This window comes from Bos javanicus, chromosome 23 (assembly GCF_032452875.1).
Source record: "Bos javanicus breed banteng chromosome 23, ARS-OSU_banteng_1.0, whole genome shotgun sequence".
In the NCBI taxonomy this organism is placed as follows: domain Eukaryota; kingdom Metazoa; phylum Chordata; class Mammalia; order Artiodactyla; family Bovidae; genus Bos; species Bos javanicus.
Window position 1 is genome coordinate 13,513,556 of NC_083890.1, and position 18,492 is coordinate 13,532,047.

At 40.5% G+C, this 18,492-nt stretch overlaps 1 protein-coding gene across 5 annotated transcripts in view; it reads right to left on the bottom strand.

Moving 5' to 3' along the window:
- The window catches only part of KIF6 (kinesin family member 6), a 422,151-nt gene that overhangs the window by 262,771 nt on the left and 140,888 nt on the right, over nucleotides 1–18,492 (bottom strand). For all 5 annotated transcript variants that reach the window (XM_061398076.1, XM_061398073.1, XM_061398075.1 and 2 more), the window contains exon 7: nucleotides 677–883. In XM_061398076.1, the coding sequence (XP_061254060.1) occupies nucleotides 677–883 (207 nt within the window). The remainder of the gene's footprint in view (nucleotides 1–676; nucleotides 884–18,492) is intronic.

Consider the following 18,492-nt stretch of genomic DNA (forward strand, 5'->3'; position numbering starts at 1 on the left):
CACAGTGAAGATCCCACATGCCACAACTAAGACTCAGTGCAGCCAAATAAGTAAACAAGCACTTTAAAAAAGGAAGGACAGTCCAATACATGCAAAAACATGGATGGGTCTTGCAGTTATGCTAAGTGAAAGAAATCAGACACAAAAGGACAAACATCGTATAATTCTACTTACAGGAGTATATGGAATAGGCAAATTCATAGCAGCTGAAAGCAGAATAGGCATGATGGGGCTGGGAGTATAAAGAGATGGGCGTTACTGTTTAATGGGTACAGAGTTTCTGTTTGGGATTATGAGACTTCTGGAAATGGATGGTGGTGATGATTGTACAACATTTTGAATGCACTTGATGTTGCTGAATTGTATGCTTAAAAATTAGCAAAGTGGTAAATGTTACATTATATATATATATCACCACAATATAATATAATTTTACATCATATATGTTTTGTTTTGAGACACAAAACAGGGCCAAAATGCTAGTAGAATGCCTGATGCTATGTACATGGTCACAAGGAGGGAGATTCAAGAGGGAGGGGACATATATATATACCTAGGGCTGACTCATGGTGATGGCAGAAACCAATACAACATTGGAAAGCAATTATCCTCCAATTAAAAATAAATAACATTTATTAAAATGGTAGGTATAGGTCATCCTACCCCAACTGATTACCTGTTCTAAGTAATGCAGTGACAAGTTGATATACTTGGCCTCTGTCAGAAGCTGGCCTCCGACTCCAGTCTTGGCAACCCGCTCTGAACCAGCCAGGTCCACCAAATGCAGCTTGGCGTGTCTCACGGTTGCAGATCCTGGTTCCTTGCTTGACAGGTGAATGGTGAAGATGCAGTGAGAACGGGTTGAAGCTTGGTTCATAGGAGTCTATAATAAATAAGTTGTAAAACAAATGCGAACAATGAGAATTTTGGAAGACTATCAACAGATTTACATGTATATTTCCACTGATAAGACATTTCCCGTGAAGTGAATACTTTCAAATGGAGTAAAGATGCTTGCAGCGGAGATCCTTAATATGAATTACTTTCAGTGTGTTAACCTCCTGAATGACTGATAACAGATATGGGTGGGTTCATTCAGAAAGTGAGAGGTTGAGTGAGGCAAAGCTTGGGTCTTTTTAAACAATACGATAAGTTTACCCTGTTACACGACCACAGTCCGTATCTTAACTTTGGCTGGCCATACTGAAAATGTTCATTGTGAATTTCATAAGAAAAGAGCTGGGAATGGGTGCATTGAGAGAGTTCATTCCACAAATGTAAACACCATCCACAGGCAAGGATACCTAACATCACTGCTACTAACCAACACGGAATTGGGGCTCCCACTCAAAAGAATAAACAAGGAAAAAATATGAGGCATAGTAATAGAAAAGAAGAAATTCAAGTGTCTTATACACAGAAAATACTGTGGTTACAAAGAGAATGCAAGAATATCTACAAATAAACTGTTAAGGACTAAAAAGATGAGCATGGTTGTTGGATGAAAGATAAATACGAGAAATCAGTAAAGTTCTAATAATCCAGCAACAATTAATCAGGAAATATATTATTCATAATAGCAACAAAGATGATGAGATAATAAGAGATTAATCTTATAAAAGATATGCAATTTACAAGGAAAATGATAAAATAATATTAAAGAAGACAAAATGGAAACCTGAAAAATTGAGGTGCCAGATATTAATATACCATTTCATGGATGAGAAAATCCAAAATTAATCTCTGTATTAATCTCTCTCTATTAAGCAATGTATTCAATGCAATTGAAATACAAATGCTGTTGGTTTTGCTTACAGCACAAAACAAATTAATTCTAAAAATGAGATGGGAGAGCAAATATTGAAAATAATCAAAACCAATTCTGTGAAAGAATAATAAGGAAGAGGGTCTTGTCTTGCTATATATCCAGGGATAATTATAACACTAGAGTAATTAAAACAGAGTGGTACTGCTGCAGGAGCAGATAACTAGGTCAGTGAAACATGCTATGCTCATTTAAGGAACTCTACCTAAGTTCCTGGGTGACATCATAGCACAGAGGAGGAAGGATGGACTTATTAACAAATGGTGTTGGAATAATGGGCTGCTACTGCTAAGTCGCTTCAGTCGTGTCTGACTCTGTGCGACCCCATAGACAGCAGCCCATCAGGCTCCCTCGACCCTGGGAGTCTCCAGGCAAGAACACTGGAGTGGGTTGCCATTGCCTTCTCCAATGCATGAAAGTGAAGAGTGAAAGTGAAGTTGCTCAGTCGTGTCTGACTCTTTGCAACCCCGTGGACTGCAGCCCACCAGGCTCCTCCGTCCATGGGATTTTCCAGGCAAGAGTACTGGAGTGGGGTGCCATTGCCTTCTCCGGAATAATGGGCTATCTGTCTTGAAAATGTAAATTTAGATTGCTTTCTCACACTATACACATAAATAAATGCCAGAATGTATAAAGATTTATGTGCAAAATAACACAACTTCTTTTTTTTTTCCTTTTAGTTTAGCAAAATGATTTATACAAGGCAAACATCCTGTTAACTACCTCCTAAGGCAATGGCACCCCACTCCAGTACTCTTGCCTGGAAAATCCCATGGATGGAGGAGTCTGGTAGGCTGCGTTCCATGGGGTCGCAAAGAGTCGGACACGACTGAGTGACTTCACTTTTCACATTTCACTTTCATGCATTGGAGAAGGAAATGGCAACCCACTCCAGTGTTCTTGCGGGGAGAATCCCAGGGACGGGAGCCTGGTGGGCTGCCATCTATGGGGTCGCACAGAGTCGGACACAACTGAAGCGACTTAGCAGCAGCAGCAGGTCAAACAACAATTCTGCCAGGCACCTCAGAAGACCCATCCTAATCCTCTCCCCAAAATAAACATTTTCTTCCCGACTCTGTAGTAATCCCTTTCTTAGGTTTCATTGGGTTTTATCACTTAAGTACGCATCCTTAGATACTATAGTTTTAGTTTTGTCCTTAGGTTTTTAGCTTGAGAAGTGTTGGATTCTCATTCCATCCACAGGTTCCCTTTCCACCCCTTGTTTCCTTTACAACGTATCTGCTGCAGAACTTGAGCCATTTGACCGAAGTTTCTCGGTCTGCGCTTTGCCAACTGCATACGTTCTCATGGCAGAGTTCAACTTGTCCTGTCAGCTCTGTTTCTTGGGTATCAGCAGCGGGATCGAGGGCTTGACCAGACTTACGTCCTATCCCTTTAGCAAGACTACCAGTGGCGGTGCATCTTTTTATCAGGAGATGTACACAAGTCTGGTTGTTGCTTTTTTGAAGGAAATAACACAACTTTAACCTTAAAATATAGCAGCATATTGTAATCAACCCAAGGTAGTAATAGATAACCTATGAAAAAACATCAAACACAAAAATGAATGGATTTGAAATAGTTGATCAAATAATCCAAAATTAAAGAACTTCCGTGTGATGATATCTGCTGCTGCTGCTGTTCGGTAAATCAGTTGTGTCTGACCTTTTTGCACCCCATGGACTGCAGCTCGCCAGGCTCCTCTGTCCATGGGATTTCCCAGGCAAGAATCCTGGAGGGGGTTGCCATTTCCTTTTCCAGGGATCTTTCCAACCCAGGGATTGAACCGATGTCTGCTGCACTGGCAGGCGGATTCTTTACCACTGAGCCACTGGGGAAGCCGTGATATCTACCATAAAGTTAAAAGACTGAGAGGTGATATTAGCAGTATATGTGGCTGACAGAAGATTAACATTTGAAATACAGAACCCCCACAAAACAATAAGAGAAAGACAACTCAGAAAACAATGAGCAAAGGATATAAATACGTATCCTATAAAGAGGAAACCTGAATACGGTCAACATGTCTTTGAAAAAATGCTCAGGCTTACAAATACTCAAGACAAGTAATTAAAATCCAATAATTAACTATTTCATTCACCTCCATCAGACCAGAAAAAATGTAAGAAATAAAGTCCAACAAAACAAGTATTTGTAAAGATATAAGGAAGTCAAAATATTATATACTGCTGGTAAGATTGCAAATTAAAACTCTTTTTTTTTTTTTTTTGAGAGAGAATTCCCTATGACCTGCAAGCCAGCAATAATAGACTGACCACTGGTCAGGCTCAGATGGTAAAGAATCTGCCTGCAATGCCGGAGACCCAGGTTGGGTCCCTGGGTCAGGAAGATCCCCTGGAGAAGGAAATGGCAACCCATTCCTGTATTCTGGCCTGGAGAATACCATGGACAGAAGAGCCCGGTCTGCTACAGTCTATGGGTGGCAAAGAGTTGGACATGACTGAGCAGTTAACACTTCATTTCACTTCACTAGGAGTATTTCCAAAAGGGAAACCTGGGCGGGGCACATTATAGGGGAAAGAGACAGAGGCAGAGGGAGACAGAGACAAAAGTCACTGCAGCACTGCTTAGGGCAGCAAGAAGGTGATGCAAGATGTACAACCTAAATGGACATCTTGCGGTGGAAAGAGGAATAAGCTACAGAAGAGTAAAATGCAACAACTTTTGTGTAGGTTGACACTGATTTCTAAAACAGAATGTTGAGGGAAAATGGAAGGTTAATGATAAAAATACTATGACAAAACTTAGGTAAGTAAGAAGGCAATATTATTTAAAAACATTAGCTTGTGGAGCCATAACCTAGGTCATTAAAAGTTTAGAAAACGGACGGAGAGGATACAGCAAATTAATGATAGTGGTTGCCTTTGTGAGAGATGACTTCATCCTTATCTGAAATATCCTATTTCTTTTATGTAAAAATTATCAGAAGCAAATAAATATCAGACATCTAAAAATATCTAAAATAAAAAGTATCTAAAAATATTCCAAAGGAATGTTCATATGCATAAAGCCATTCAGATCTCCACCTCTGCAAAATGGGATTTAACAAAAGAATTTCTATATGGATACACATGTATTCAGATAGGGTAACATATATGGATTCTTTCTGTAAATGTAAATTCTTGATGGACACCATTGTAGATTTATACCAACTAGCAAAATACATGGAGAAGGCAATGGCACCCCACCCTGGTACTCTTGCCTGGAAACCCCCATGGACAGAGGAGCCTGGCAGGCTGCAGTCCATGGGGTCGCTAAGGGTTGGACATGACTGAGTGACTTCACTTTCACTTTCCACTTTCATGCATTGGAGAAGGAAATGGCAACCCACTCCAGTGTTCTTGCCTGGAGAATCCCAGGGACAGAGGAGCCTGGTGGGCTGCCGTCTATGGGGTCGCACAGAGTCGGACACGACTGAAGCAACTTAGCAGCAGCAGCAGCAAAATACATGGGCTTCCCTGGTAGCTCAGCTGGTAAAGAATCCGCCTACAGGGGCTTCCCAGGTGGCCCTAATGGTCAGGAACACTCCTGCCAATTCAGAGACATAGGAGATGCAGGTTTGATCCCTGTGTCAGGAAGGTCCTCTGGAGAAGGGCATGACAACCCACTCCAGTATTCTTGACTGGAGAATTCCATGGACAGAGGAGCCTGGCGGGCTACAGTCCATGGAGCCACAAAGAGTCGGATGTGACTGAAGCGACTTGGCACACACACGGCAAAATATACAGATGTCCAGATACTGGCATAGTTTCGGTGATGATGATGTAGCTAGTGGATTAAATAGGCTGAAAATCTGACCCATTACTCGTTGCCACAATAACGATACCCAAACCTAGCCAGTGTGTGATTTTGCATGCTAAAGTGGATCAGCAAATAACCGTGCATGTAAAACCGCAAACTCAAATTTAGAACCTAAGTTGAGGTGTTTTGGAAGTGACTGTAAGTTATTTGCGGAACTTAAACATGGGTTTCATTTCACTGTTTTATTCACACAACAATAAATCCTACAGCACTGTAACAAAAGTCAAATGACAATCGATAGAAATGACTAACACGGAGACTATCCCCAACAGCTGTCTTCAGCTTGTAAATCGATGCACTGAAATCACTGTGAAATGTGGGCCATGAGCAAAGAGTGGAAGAGTCAACCCATTTCAAAGGGTACAGCAAATTAAACTGTATTTCTCTACTCTGTAATTAAAATGCAGTAATATGTGTAGGAGTCCATGCCTCCAATTTTGTAACGTCTCATAAATATTTTCTGCATGAAGTAGTAGTTGGTGTCCTCTTAGCTAAAATTTTCTTAAACCTCAGAAAACATTCATAATGTGTAGCTGCTTAAGTGTGATTGAATGTGCCAGTGCCTGCTCTGTGTTTACTTAAGGACGTCTTTGTGTCTCATAGGCATGCCCTTGCACTTGTCCTTTTAAAGGTAAAACTGTACTAAAACCTTTCTGAAACTGCCTAAGAACAGATGGCACCATTTAGGCAGATTCATTCAAATTTAAGCGCACATTTTAAACAAATGTGCTCTTGGCACTAGAGACAGTGCCTTTGGAACAATTCTAGTGATGATTAATCATCTGCATGCAGAGAGCTTTCACATTTTATATCGGTCTCTGTATACAGCCCCATGTTAGGCAGTACAGAGACAAGAAGGAAGAGAAGGCCTGGACCTTGCCCTCAAGGCGTTTATAACACAGTTCAGGAGCTACTGGCAAAATGTGTGAAATGAGAGTGGACAATGAAAAAAAGCTAAATGTGCAGGATAGAAAGTGATCTGTTTTCAGCACTGAGCATCCTGATCATTGAGGTAAAACCTAAGAATGCTAACCGTTTCTGCATTGTGGAAGCTCTCCACCTTCCTTCTGGTCCCAGGTTTCTAGAGCCAAAGACCACCCTGGTGCTCTCCCTCTCTCACCCTCTAACTGCTTGCTCAGTCTCCTATTCTTTTATTGTGCTCTTTTCTCTCCAGTCCGTAAAAACAGCCATGTCTGAAGCTATCTGTGGTCACCATATTTCTTCCTCTTGGGGAACTCTCCCATAGCTCTGATTCTCATTGGATTGGTTGTTATTGTTCAGTTGCTCAGTCATGTTTGACTCTTTGCAACCCCATGGACTGCAGCACGCCAGGCTTCCCTGCCCTTCAGCATCACCCAGAGCTTGCTTGTCCATTGAGCTGGTGATGCCATCCAAGCATTTCATTCTCTATTGTCCCCTTTTCCTCCTGCCTTCGATCTTTCCAGCATCAGGTCTTTTTCAACAACGATTTGGCTCTTCACATAAGCTGGCCAAAGTACTGGAGCTTCAGTTTCAGCATCAGTCCTTCTGATGAATATTCAGGGTTGATTTCCTTTAGTAGTGACTGGTTTGATCTCATTGCTGTCCAATGGACTCTCATTGGATTGGTACTGTCGTCCACTGGATTGGTACTATCACACACCCAAATCTTAGAACTTGGAATTGGATGACCTGGTTTCTTTAAGCTCAGGTTCCATTGCTTACTAGTGTTGAAAGTAATTTTGGTTTTCATGCCTTTGAAATGCCATAATAAAACTTGCTTTGCTGCAGACAGTTATACTAATTACCTATTGAAGTGGTCCATGAACTGTAAAAGGTCATAAAGATGTCTCACTACTGATGTTTACTGTTCAGATGCCTCTGATGTCCTCATTTCGAACCACAGTTTCTCTGTACCCCAGATTAGAATGTCCAAGAGCTGGACTGATAATTGTCGTTAAAATGCCTTACCAGCATCTTGAACTTAATGTTACCCCAAACAACCTCATCACTTTCCCTCATGCTGTGTCTAATCCATTCTGTAGCATTTACCTCCATCCTCTTCTTTCCTTCTCCAAATAACTATTACCTCTCACCTGGGTTACTACATTCTTTCCTTACTAATGTCCCACCCCCAAATTTATTCTTGTTTCCTCCAACTGTTCCCCACCTTGCAGTCAGAGTAATGCTTCAAAAGCACATATCTGATTATAACAATCCCACCTAAATCACTCAATTAAACTGACACACTCTAAGACTAGTAGCTCCAGTTTCTTCTACTGTGCCTTACACGACTGTTGATCAAAACTCTTTTTAAAATATGGTTCTCTGACACTCTGAATTGAGTATATTCTTTCAAACATAGCCTAACCACAGCAGAGAACACTGGAATCTGAAGAATCTAAATCTAGTGTTGCCAATAAATAGCACACAAAGTGATAAACTGTATTTGCTCCAGCCTTTTCCCTGTGCTACGGAATTTCTTTGGGAAACACACATACTTGTTTGTTTGATGACTGCATTTGATTAGTTTTTATCCCAGCATGACTATCCGTTGAGGTAATTCTGGATTTTTACTGTTTTGCAATTCTGTGCTATCTACAAATGAAACTATATCTCTTCACCCAAACAATTTTGAAAGAATGAAGTAGGGCAGAACAATAGCATTCCACGAAGACACCTTTGCTTTCTACTCCACTCAGGGGTATTTTCTAACTGGCTTCAATCCAAGTACTTTCAGATATCTTCAATTTCTGTTTATATCCCCAAGGATATTTTGAGGGACTTTATTAAATAAACTGAATTTACTTGACCTATGAATTTTTATAACCCTATCAGAAAAGTGAATGAAATTGAGGTGAATCAGCTGACTGACTTTTTTCTAACTGGTTATTGACCATCATTTAATAATCCCTTTTTAATTTTTTTTAGATTCTTTTTGAGGCTTTGGTATCAAAAAATGTTTTAATCTGTCATTTTCCAAATGTTTCCCTTTTCAGAGGGTTGAGAATAAATAACTTTCTTTTATAGAGTAAAGTCTAAAACCCAGGCTCACTGGTCCCTTACAGATTCATCATATTGGTAGTCTGTGGCTGATGACAGTTAGTTTCCTCCAGCTTAGCAGAAGCCTACTTCTCAGGAAAGGCCTATCTGAAAGGTTCTACAGAGGCTCTCACTTCCCACCTCCTCCCACCTAGACTCTGAGCTTCTTGAAGGCAGGGACTCGGTCTAATGCATCATTGTAACCCTCGCATAGCAATATACAATAGTTATTTTAAATTGTCTGTTAAATTGTTGGCTTTTGTTAATTTCTAGTTTTCCAGAATCTCTATGGCATGCTTGATAATTTTAGAACTCCATAGGCAAAGTGAAATACAATTTGAGTCCAAAAATTAGAATTCTTTGTACAGCAAGACTGACTTAAATCTCTAAATCTATCTTGGACTTCAATTACTCTCTGTGCCTGATTCCAGAGTTCTGATTAACCCCTAGCCTGAACATCTTCAACTACCCTTTCTCCTCCCCGGATTGTCCTCTTGATGGTCAAGTATTGGCCAGTATGTCTTACTGGAAAAGTATGCTCTTCTCCTACTCTCCAAATAAGCCTATTCAAAATTCATTTATTTTCATAAATTCCTTGCCCTATTCCTAACTGAGTGGCAAAGAACTGATGCTTTTGAACTGTGGTGCTGGAGAAGACTCTTGAGAGTCCCTTGGACAACAAGGAGATCAAACCAGTCAATCCTAAGGGAAATCAGTCCTGAATATTCATTGGAAGGATTGATGCTGAAGCTGAAGCTCCAATAATTTGGCTACCTGATGTGAAAAGCCAACTCATTGGAAAAGACCCTGATGCTGGGAAAGATTGAGGGCAAGAGGAGAAGGGGGCAACAGTGGATGAGATGGTTGGATGGCATCACCAACTCAGTGGACATGGGTATGAGAAAACTCAGGGAGATAGTGAAGGACAGAGAAGCCTGAGTGACGCAGTTCATGGGGCTGCAGAGTTGGACATGACTTAATGACTGAAAAACAATAGCAAATTCCTAACTAGCATTAACTACTGTGTTCAGAAAGGCCATTTAAACATTTGTGCATATAGTAGAAGATAACTAATATCCAAACTCTGGAAAAATCCATTGTTCTAAATGGATTTTTAAATGTCTATCACTTTAAAAATTATGACATTGTAATGGACAGTTTGCTATAAGGTAGTAAGGAGTGATGGTGGAACCCACCAGGCTACAACCGAATGTTTGATGGTTAACCCATTTCATGCAGTGTAGAGAGTGGTTTGGGTTATAGTGAACAGTGAAAGTGAAAGTCTCTCAGTCATGTCTGACTCTTTGCAACCCCATGGAGTATACAGTCAGTGGAATTCTTCAGGCCAGAATATTGAAGTGGGTAGCCTTTCCCTTCTCCAGGGGATTTTCCCAAGCCAGGGATCGAACCCAGGTCTCCCACTTTGCAGGTGGATTCTTTACCAGCTGAACCACAAGGGAAGCCCAAAATCAAAGTTGCTCAGTTGTGTCTGATTCTTTGCGACCCCATGGACTGTACAATTCATGGAATTCTCCAGGCCAGAATACTGGAGTGGGTAGCCCTTCCCTTCTCCAGGGGATCTTCCCAACCCAGGGATCAAACCCAGGTCTCCCGCATTGCAGGCAGATTCTTTACTAGCTGAGCCACAAGGGAAGCCCAAGAATACTGGAGTGGGTAGCCTATCGCTTCTCCAGTGGATCTTCCATGGAATTCTCCAGGCCAGAATACTGGAATGGGTAGCCTACTCCTTCTCCAGAGGATCTTCCCAACCCAGGAATCAAACTGGGGTCTCCTGCATTGCAGGCAGATTCTTTACCAGCTGAGCTACCCGGGAAGCCCTTCGAAATGTAAAAGATGACTCAAAAATGACCTTGTCAGACAATGGTGGCTTCAAACTGCATATCTAAAAGGGACCTGGAGTAGCAATGTACTTGCGGAGTGGTATTTGAATCTGCTTTTGCAGCTTTACAAAATAGAGCTTTAAATTGAGGAAATACCACACCTCTGTATTGAAGGCTAAAGCTTCTTCTCCTCCAGCCCTTCAAGCCATTTACTGGCACTGGCTGGGCTACCATCCTAAGAAGCTCTTTCACTGAACAAGAATCATTTCCTACAGAGCAGGAGATATTCCTAGGCTGAAAGAGAAACATGAAAAGAAATGGTAGAGCAACAAGAATTGGGAAACAGTGATAAGCTTTTTCAAAAGCCTGTCTATTCATCTTCCCTTTTGGAATCTGCAGATGTACAACTTCTAATCCCGATGCTCTATGATTTTGTTACACATATTCTTATTGGTAGAGCAACAAAACTTTTCATTTTTGTTCATTATTTCATCATCATTTGTGTGGGCATGGCCATTTTCAAGACTGAAAATTTGGGGACTTCCAGTGGCTAAGACTCTGCACTCCCGATGCCAGGGGCCTGGGTTTGATCTCTGGTCAGGGAACTAGATCCTACATTTGCAACATCTGCATGTTTCAACCAAACAAGTAAATAAATATGTATTAAAAGTAAATAAAGAAATATCATGCGTTTGAAAAAAAGATTGAAAAATTTGATTTTAGGGGCAAAAAATGATATGTGAGATATGATTTTTGTGTTTACATAATATACTATTAAGGTGCTTCCCAGATGAGGCTAGTGGTAAAGAACTTGACCGCCAACACAGGAGACTTAAGAGCCATGGGTTTGATCCATGAGTCGGGAAGAGGAAATAGCAACTCACTCCAGTATTCTGGCCTGGAGAATCCCATGGACAGAGAAGTCTGGGGGGCTATGGTCCATAGGGTCGCAGAGTCAGACATGACTGAAGTGACTTAGCATACATGCATAATACTCTAGCACAATTTTCGTACCTTTTTTCTACTTCCAGTTTATCTTGTATGTTTTCAATCACTTCAAAACTGATTATAAATAGTTAATACAATCTTCAATGATTTGAATAATTTATTTATGTTACATATAAGATTTCCTAGGATCCTTTGAATACTTGCTTTTTCTTGTCGGATCTTATAGCTTATATTCCATTCTTATGCACCAAAACTTTTCTTTTGTTTTCACTCACTTTTCTATTTTAGAGTGAAATAGCTCAACAAGAATTTCCCTTATTTTAGGATAAGTCAGGGGAAGGAAATCTCTCTTAGGCTGAAGAGGAGTTTGTAATATATGTGCTTGTGACTTTTAAAGCAAACCAACTAAGAACAACAGCAGCAGCCAGCAAATCCAGAATTCAGCTTTCACTCCAATTCTCCTTGTTTGGTAACACTTTCTAAGCATATATTCTATTTGACCTGTTCCTCTGCTCATCTGCTCTATCTGAATTGAAGACTGAGAATACTAATTGCCTAGGTGTTTCCCAGACTAATATCTGAGCCTTTCAGATTAAAGCTCACTCTTAACCAAGGATTATCTAGCCCGCCTCTGATTGTTTAAATGATTTCTTATCTAAGTCCTCCCGTGGCACACCTTGGCCCACAAGACCAACCATGGTGGGCACGAGGCCCACCATGCACCCTATGAACTCTAACTCAGCCTAGAAAAGTGAGGCCTGACCAAACCTAGTGGTTTAGCATGAGACCCTAAAAACACCCATCTCGATCTTTTCTTTCTTTCTAAGACAGCATCATTATTTTTATTTTTAACCAACTAACATGTATTGACTTTTCACTATATCTACGGCACCAGGAATAGCAAGAAAAATACAGCATGCCACATAAATTAATAATTGCAATTCAGCAGAACATATTTATAATAGAGTAATGGGAAAATTATATTTGACCTGCCCCCCGCAAATAGAGCAGTTGCATTTTCCCAGAGTTGTCAGAGGCAGATTCATTCACAATAAATCTTGAGGCAGAACAAATACTGTGAGTATTTATAAATACTCAATAAATACGTGAGTATCTGAATACTCACGATAAATCCTGAGTATTCTTTAGGAGTTTTGCAGTTTTACAAGGCAGATCAAAAGACAGAGGTACCAATGACACTAAAGTACAAAATCTAAGTTGTTTCAGAATATACATACTGCTTAGCAGCAAAATAGCCCCAATTAGATAACCCTCTATTGGAATTAATGACCCTAACCTGCTCATTTTCCTTTCTGGTTTTTCTTTTTATAAGATACCTGGCTTTTAGAAAAGTGATCAAACTCATTGCCCCTAGTAGAAAGATCTCTAGGTCCAGCGCATTATCAAAGTAGCTCTGTAAAAGGGAAAACAGACCAGGCATACTAAGTTTGTTTAAAGTTTAAAAGAAAGCTTTGGAACAACCTGAAACCTAAGTTAAGACTGTGTTAGCAATTGGGATTCACCTTTCTGATAAGAACAGCCTGTTTGTTTCATTATTTATCCTTTCTAACAAGTCTGGAATCAATTGGCTGGATTTTTGATTTTCATGCCTTCAGAGATCTGCTTGTTGTTATTTAGTCACTAAGTCATGTCCAGCTCTTTTGCGACCTCCCTGGTGGCTCATATGGTGAAGAATCTGCCTGCAGTGGAGGAGACCTGGGTTCCATCCCTGGGTTGGGAAGATCCCCTGGAGGAGGGCATGGCAACCCACTCCAGTATTCTTGCTTGGAGAATCCCCATGGACGGACGTGCCTGGTGGGTTACAGTCCATGGGGTGGCAGAGTCAGACATGACTGAGCGACTAAGCACACACACAGGGCTGCAGCCCATCAGGCTTCTCTGTCCGTGGGATTTCCCAGGCAAGAATCCTGCAGTGGGTTGCCATTTCCTTTTCCAGGGGAATCTTCCTGACCCAGGAGTAGAACCTGTGTCTCTTGCATTGCAGGCAGTTTCTTTACTGCTGAGCCACTGGGGAAGCTTTCAAAGATCTGTTAGCTGACTTCAAAATTTTAGGAAAATTGAGTGTCAGAATTAGTGATGACTCTTCAGTTGGATGTCAAGATTCAGAAGATTGCTTCCCTATGGGTCATTTCTTCAAAATTAGGCAAATCAAAGTCAAACACATTTATTAAAAAAATATAAACATGCTAAAATCAGCACATATGGCAAATTGAGAAAGAATTTATCTATATCTTAAATCAGAGCTATGTTCAATTACCATCTCTGTTTAATATCATTGAACTGGGAATCATCATATCAACACCAGGACAAAGGTTTGTTTTCTGAACAATGGAAAATATATCACCCCAAGTGTTCCCCACCTTTTTTTTTTTTTAACTTGACTGCAAGAAGAGTCATAGCTAAATTTCATCCTCAATGGCATCCTTGTTGTCTAGCATATTCATTTTTCATCTTTTACATTAAGTTTAACTATTTTGTCTCTTCTCTTCCTATTAAAATTCAGTCTCATTTAACAATTTCCAAGTCTTACCATACACATAATTGGAAAAAATAATATTATAAGGATTAAAAATCTAATGATCTTCTCAAGAATTTATGACAATTCATTTAAACTGGCTTTAGGGAAAACTTTTTGTTTTTTAATACATACTATATACCTCAAGATGATAAGTAAATTGAAAATAACCTTTACTATCCTGTGTATATACAGCCTTGACATACTCCTTTTTCTATTTGGAACCAGTCTGTTGTTCCATGTCCAGTTCTAACTGTTGCTTCCTGACCTGCATATAGGTTTCTCAAGAGGCAGGTCAGGTGGTCTGGTATTCCCATCTCTTTCAGAATTTTCCACAGTTTATTGTGATCCACACAGTCAAAGGCTTCGGCATAGTCAATAAAGCAGAAATAGATGTTTTTCTGGAACTCTCTTGCTTTTTCCATGATCCAGAGGATGTTGGCAATTTGATCTCTGGTTCCTCTGCCTTTTCTAAAACCAGCTTGAACATCAGGAAGTTCACGGTTCACATATTGCTGAAGCCTGGCTGGGAGCATTTTGAGCATTACTTTACTAGCATGTGAGATGAGTGCAATTGTGCGGTAGTTTGAGCATTCTTTGGCATTGCCTTTCTTTGGGATTGGAATGAAATATCAATAACCTCAGATATGCAGATGACACCACCCTTATGGCAGAAAGTGAAGAGGAACTCAAAAGCCTCTTGATGAAAGTGAAAGTGGAGAGTGAAAAAGTTGGCTTAAAGCTCAACATTCAGAAAACGAAGATCATGGCATCTGGTCCCATCACTTCATGGGAAATAGATAGGGAAACAGTGGAAACAGTGTCAGATTTTATTTTTCTGGGCTCCAAAATCACTGCAGATGGTGCCTGCAGCCATGAAATTAAGAGACGCTTACTCCTTGGAAGGAAAGTTATGACCAACCTAGAGAGCATATTCAAAAGCAGAGACATTACTTTGCCAACAAAGGTTCGTCTAGTCAAGGCTATGGTTTTTCCTGTGGTCATGTATGGATGTGAGAGTTGGACTGTGAAGAAGGCTGAGTGCCAGAGAATTGATGCTTTTGAACTGTGGTGTTGGAGAAAACTCTTGAGAGTCCCTTGGACTGCAAGGAGATCTAACCAGTCCATTCTGAAGGAGATCAGCCCTGGGATTTCTTTGGAAGGAATGATGCTAAAGCTGAAACTCCAGTACTTTGGCCATCTCATGCGAAGAGTTGACTCATTGGAAAATACTCTGATGCTGGGAGGGATTGGGGGCAAGAGGATAAGGGGATGACAGAGGATGAGATGGCTGGATGGCATCACTGACTCGATGGATGTGAGTCTGAGTGAACTCCAGGGGTTGGTGATGGACAGGGAGGCCTGGCATGCTGCGATTCATGGGGTCGCAAAGAATCGGACACGACTGAGCGACTGATCTGATCTGATCTAATCTGATTCTGTGTATAGACAATAACACACCAAGCAGAACTCAGATATACATTTGAAAAATCTTATTCTTATGAAAGAAGTTTTATCCTGTCAAATTGGTTGTGATAGCTCTCAATGCAATGTTTGAGTTCAGGCATCATGACCTGGACCCAACACAGATCTGAGGAAAGTTTCATTCACAGTACAGATGCTGAAGGAAGAACTCTCAAAGCACAGGGGTATAGTTATTATATACATTACTTTACTCCACTTTATAGTCTAATAATATATTCTCCAAATTTTGAAGATTTCACAGTTCTCTCTATGGCTATGAAGATCTCTTGCTGTTAGAACTGGCAAGTCCCAAACATGATCAATTTCCTTGTTGAAGGTTTGGGGCAGCTGATAAGACCCTTGTCTCCTCCCTCCTAACTTGAAATTTACACAAGGAATAGATGTAAAAGTCAGTCTGCCAAAAATGAAAGTATCTATCAACAAGAAGTGCTAGAAGAATAGCTTCTTCTATGTCTACTTAATAAGAAACATTGACTTCTTATACCCAAAATTGATTTCCTGCCAGCTTCCCTCATGTGTATTCCTGGTTGTAAAATAAGCCAAAGCAATCTATCTGAACTATTATCCCAATTTCTTATAGAAACAGCTCTGCTGCTGCTACTGCTGCTAAGTCACTTCAGTCGTGTCCGACTCTGTGTGACCCCATAGATGGCAGCCCACCAGGCTCCCCCGTCCCTGGGATTCTCTAGGGAAGAACACTGGAGTGGGTTGCCATTTCCTTCTCCAATGCATGAAAGTGAAAAGTGAAAGGGAAGTCGCTCAGTTGTGTCCAACTCTTAGCGACCCCATGGACTGCAGCCTACTAGGCTCCTCCGTCCATGGGATTTTCCAGGCAAGAGTACTGGAGTGGGGTGCCATCGCCTTTTCGTGGGTTAATCTCTGTCTCTTTGCCCTCTGCTCCACTCCTTCCCTTTCCTCTCCTGTGCTCTACATTGCAGGGACACTGAGTACTAAAGGCAGCATCTCCCCAAGACTCATTTTAGCTGGTATCCAGCTGGGAAGAAAGGGAGGGGGAGAAATACTCTGGTTTCTCCCCATTTCCTGCCTCCCATCGCCCTGTCAATGCCTCCCACCAGCTGAGACCCATCTATAGTTTATAGTAGCTTCCCGCTGCTAGTCACCTCTGAGTTGCATCACCATCCCGGGTTGGCATCTCAGATTCTTCCACCATCCATGAAACAAAAGTATCTGCGTTGATTTCCTCTATTTCAAAAAGAGTGGTTTATTTTCCTTGTTTGATCCTGATTGATACACTCAGTTAAATACACAATTTAATATAAAGCTCTGAGATGTTATACAAGACTGACAGAAGTATAAAGCTTTTGTATTTCTTTCAAAGTTACAGGCAAGACACTGCCCATTTTGTACACAAGATCCTTTAAACAAGTACATTGTTGTTCTTTAGTCGCTGAATCGTATCTGACTCTTTGAGACCCCCATGGACTGCAGTCTGCCAGCTTCCTTGGTCCATGGGATTCTCCAGGCAAGAATACTAGAGTGGGTTGCCATTTTCTTCTCCGGGGGATCTTCCCGACCCAAGGATTGAACCCGTGTCTCCTGCATTGGCAGGCGGATTCCTTACCAGTGAGCTACCAGGAAAGCACTTTAAACAAGTACAGATACAATTAACCTGCAATTCAATGCCTAGAAGTTTGCGATCTGAATAATGAAAACCATATAACCAAAAATGTCAAAATGTTTCCCAAGTTTTTATTTGTCTGCCTGAAGAATCATAGCTAAACTTTGTCCTTAACGGCAATACTTAATTTATTCCAGTCGTCTATCATATCCATCTATCTTCTTTTAAACTACGTTCACCTTAACTTTTTTTTCTCTCTGACATTTTTTTTGACCTGGTTTATATGTGTTTTGAAATTGTAACTTGCTTCAAACCCATTTGGAAAATAGATTATATATTTACACACACACATGTTTTCTTACTAAAAAAGCCATGCTACATTTGAATTTTATGAAGAATAATGAGTCATTATTTTGTACAAATGACACACATTCATTAAGACAGACTGAGTTAGATTATGGTAGCAATTTAATAAATAGCACCACAATCTCTGAGGCTTAAAAATCACAATTTTTAAATCACAAGGTTTCTTTCTTGCTCATATTATTTCTCCAATATTGTGAAATGCTGGCTCTGCTCCATGTACTTGACCGCTCGAGACTGGTGAGGATGCTGCCATCTTCTAAGGTCACCACCCCGACATAAAGCTTTCAGGGTTTGCCACAGAGGAGGAGATTAAGGAGAACTTCATATTAATTCTTACAGGCTTCAGACTAAAACTGACATGCCACTGTCATTTAGATTGCATTGGTTAGAGCACTTGAACTCTGTTAACTTCAAAGAAGCATGTGCCAGAAGGAATAACCCATTAGTTTTGGTAAACACTGGTAATCCCCACCACACTCATTATTTTAAAAATCTAAACAACACAAAAAAGAACAAAGATGAAAATCTCCCTCAAAAATGTTAATATTTGATAAAAATTATTTATTTTTAATATATGTATACAAATGTAAGAACATGTAAGAGTACTTTACCAAAAAAAAAAAGCATACTACACATGTTGTTATTGTTGGTCAGTTGCCAAGACATGTCCAACTCTTTGCGACCCCATGGACTGCAGCACACCAGGTTTCCCTGTCCTTCACTATCTCCCAGAGTTTGATCAGATTCATGTTCATTGAGTCCATGATGCCATCCAACCATCTAATACTCTGTCACCCTCCTCTCCTTCTGTCCTCAGTCTTTCCCAGCATCAGGATCTTTTCCAATGACTTGGCTCTTTATGTTGGTACCCAAGTATTGGAGCCTCAGCTTCAGCATCAGTCCTTCCAATGAATATTCATGGTTGATTTCCTTGAGAATTGATTTGATCTCTTTGCTGTCCAAGGATTCTCAAGAGTCTTCTCCAACACCACAATTCAAAAACATCAATTCTTTGGCACTCAGTCTTCTTTTCATAGTCCAACTCTCACATCTGTACATGACTACTGGA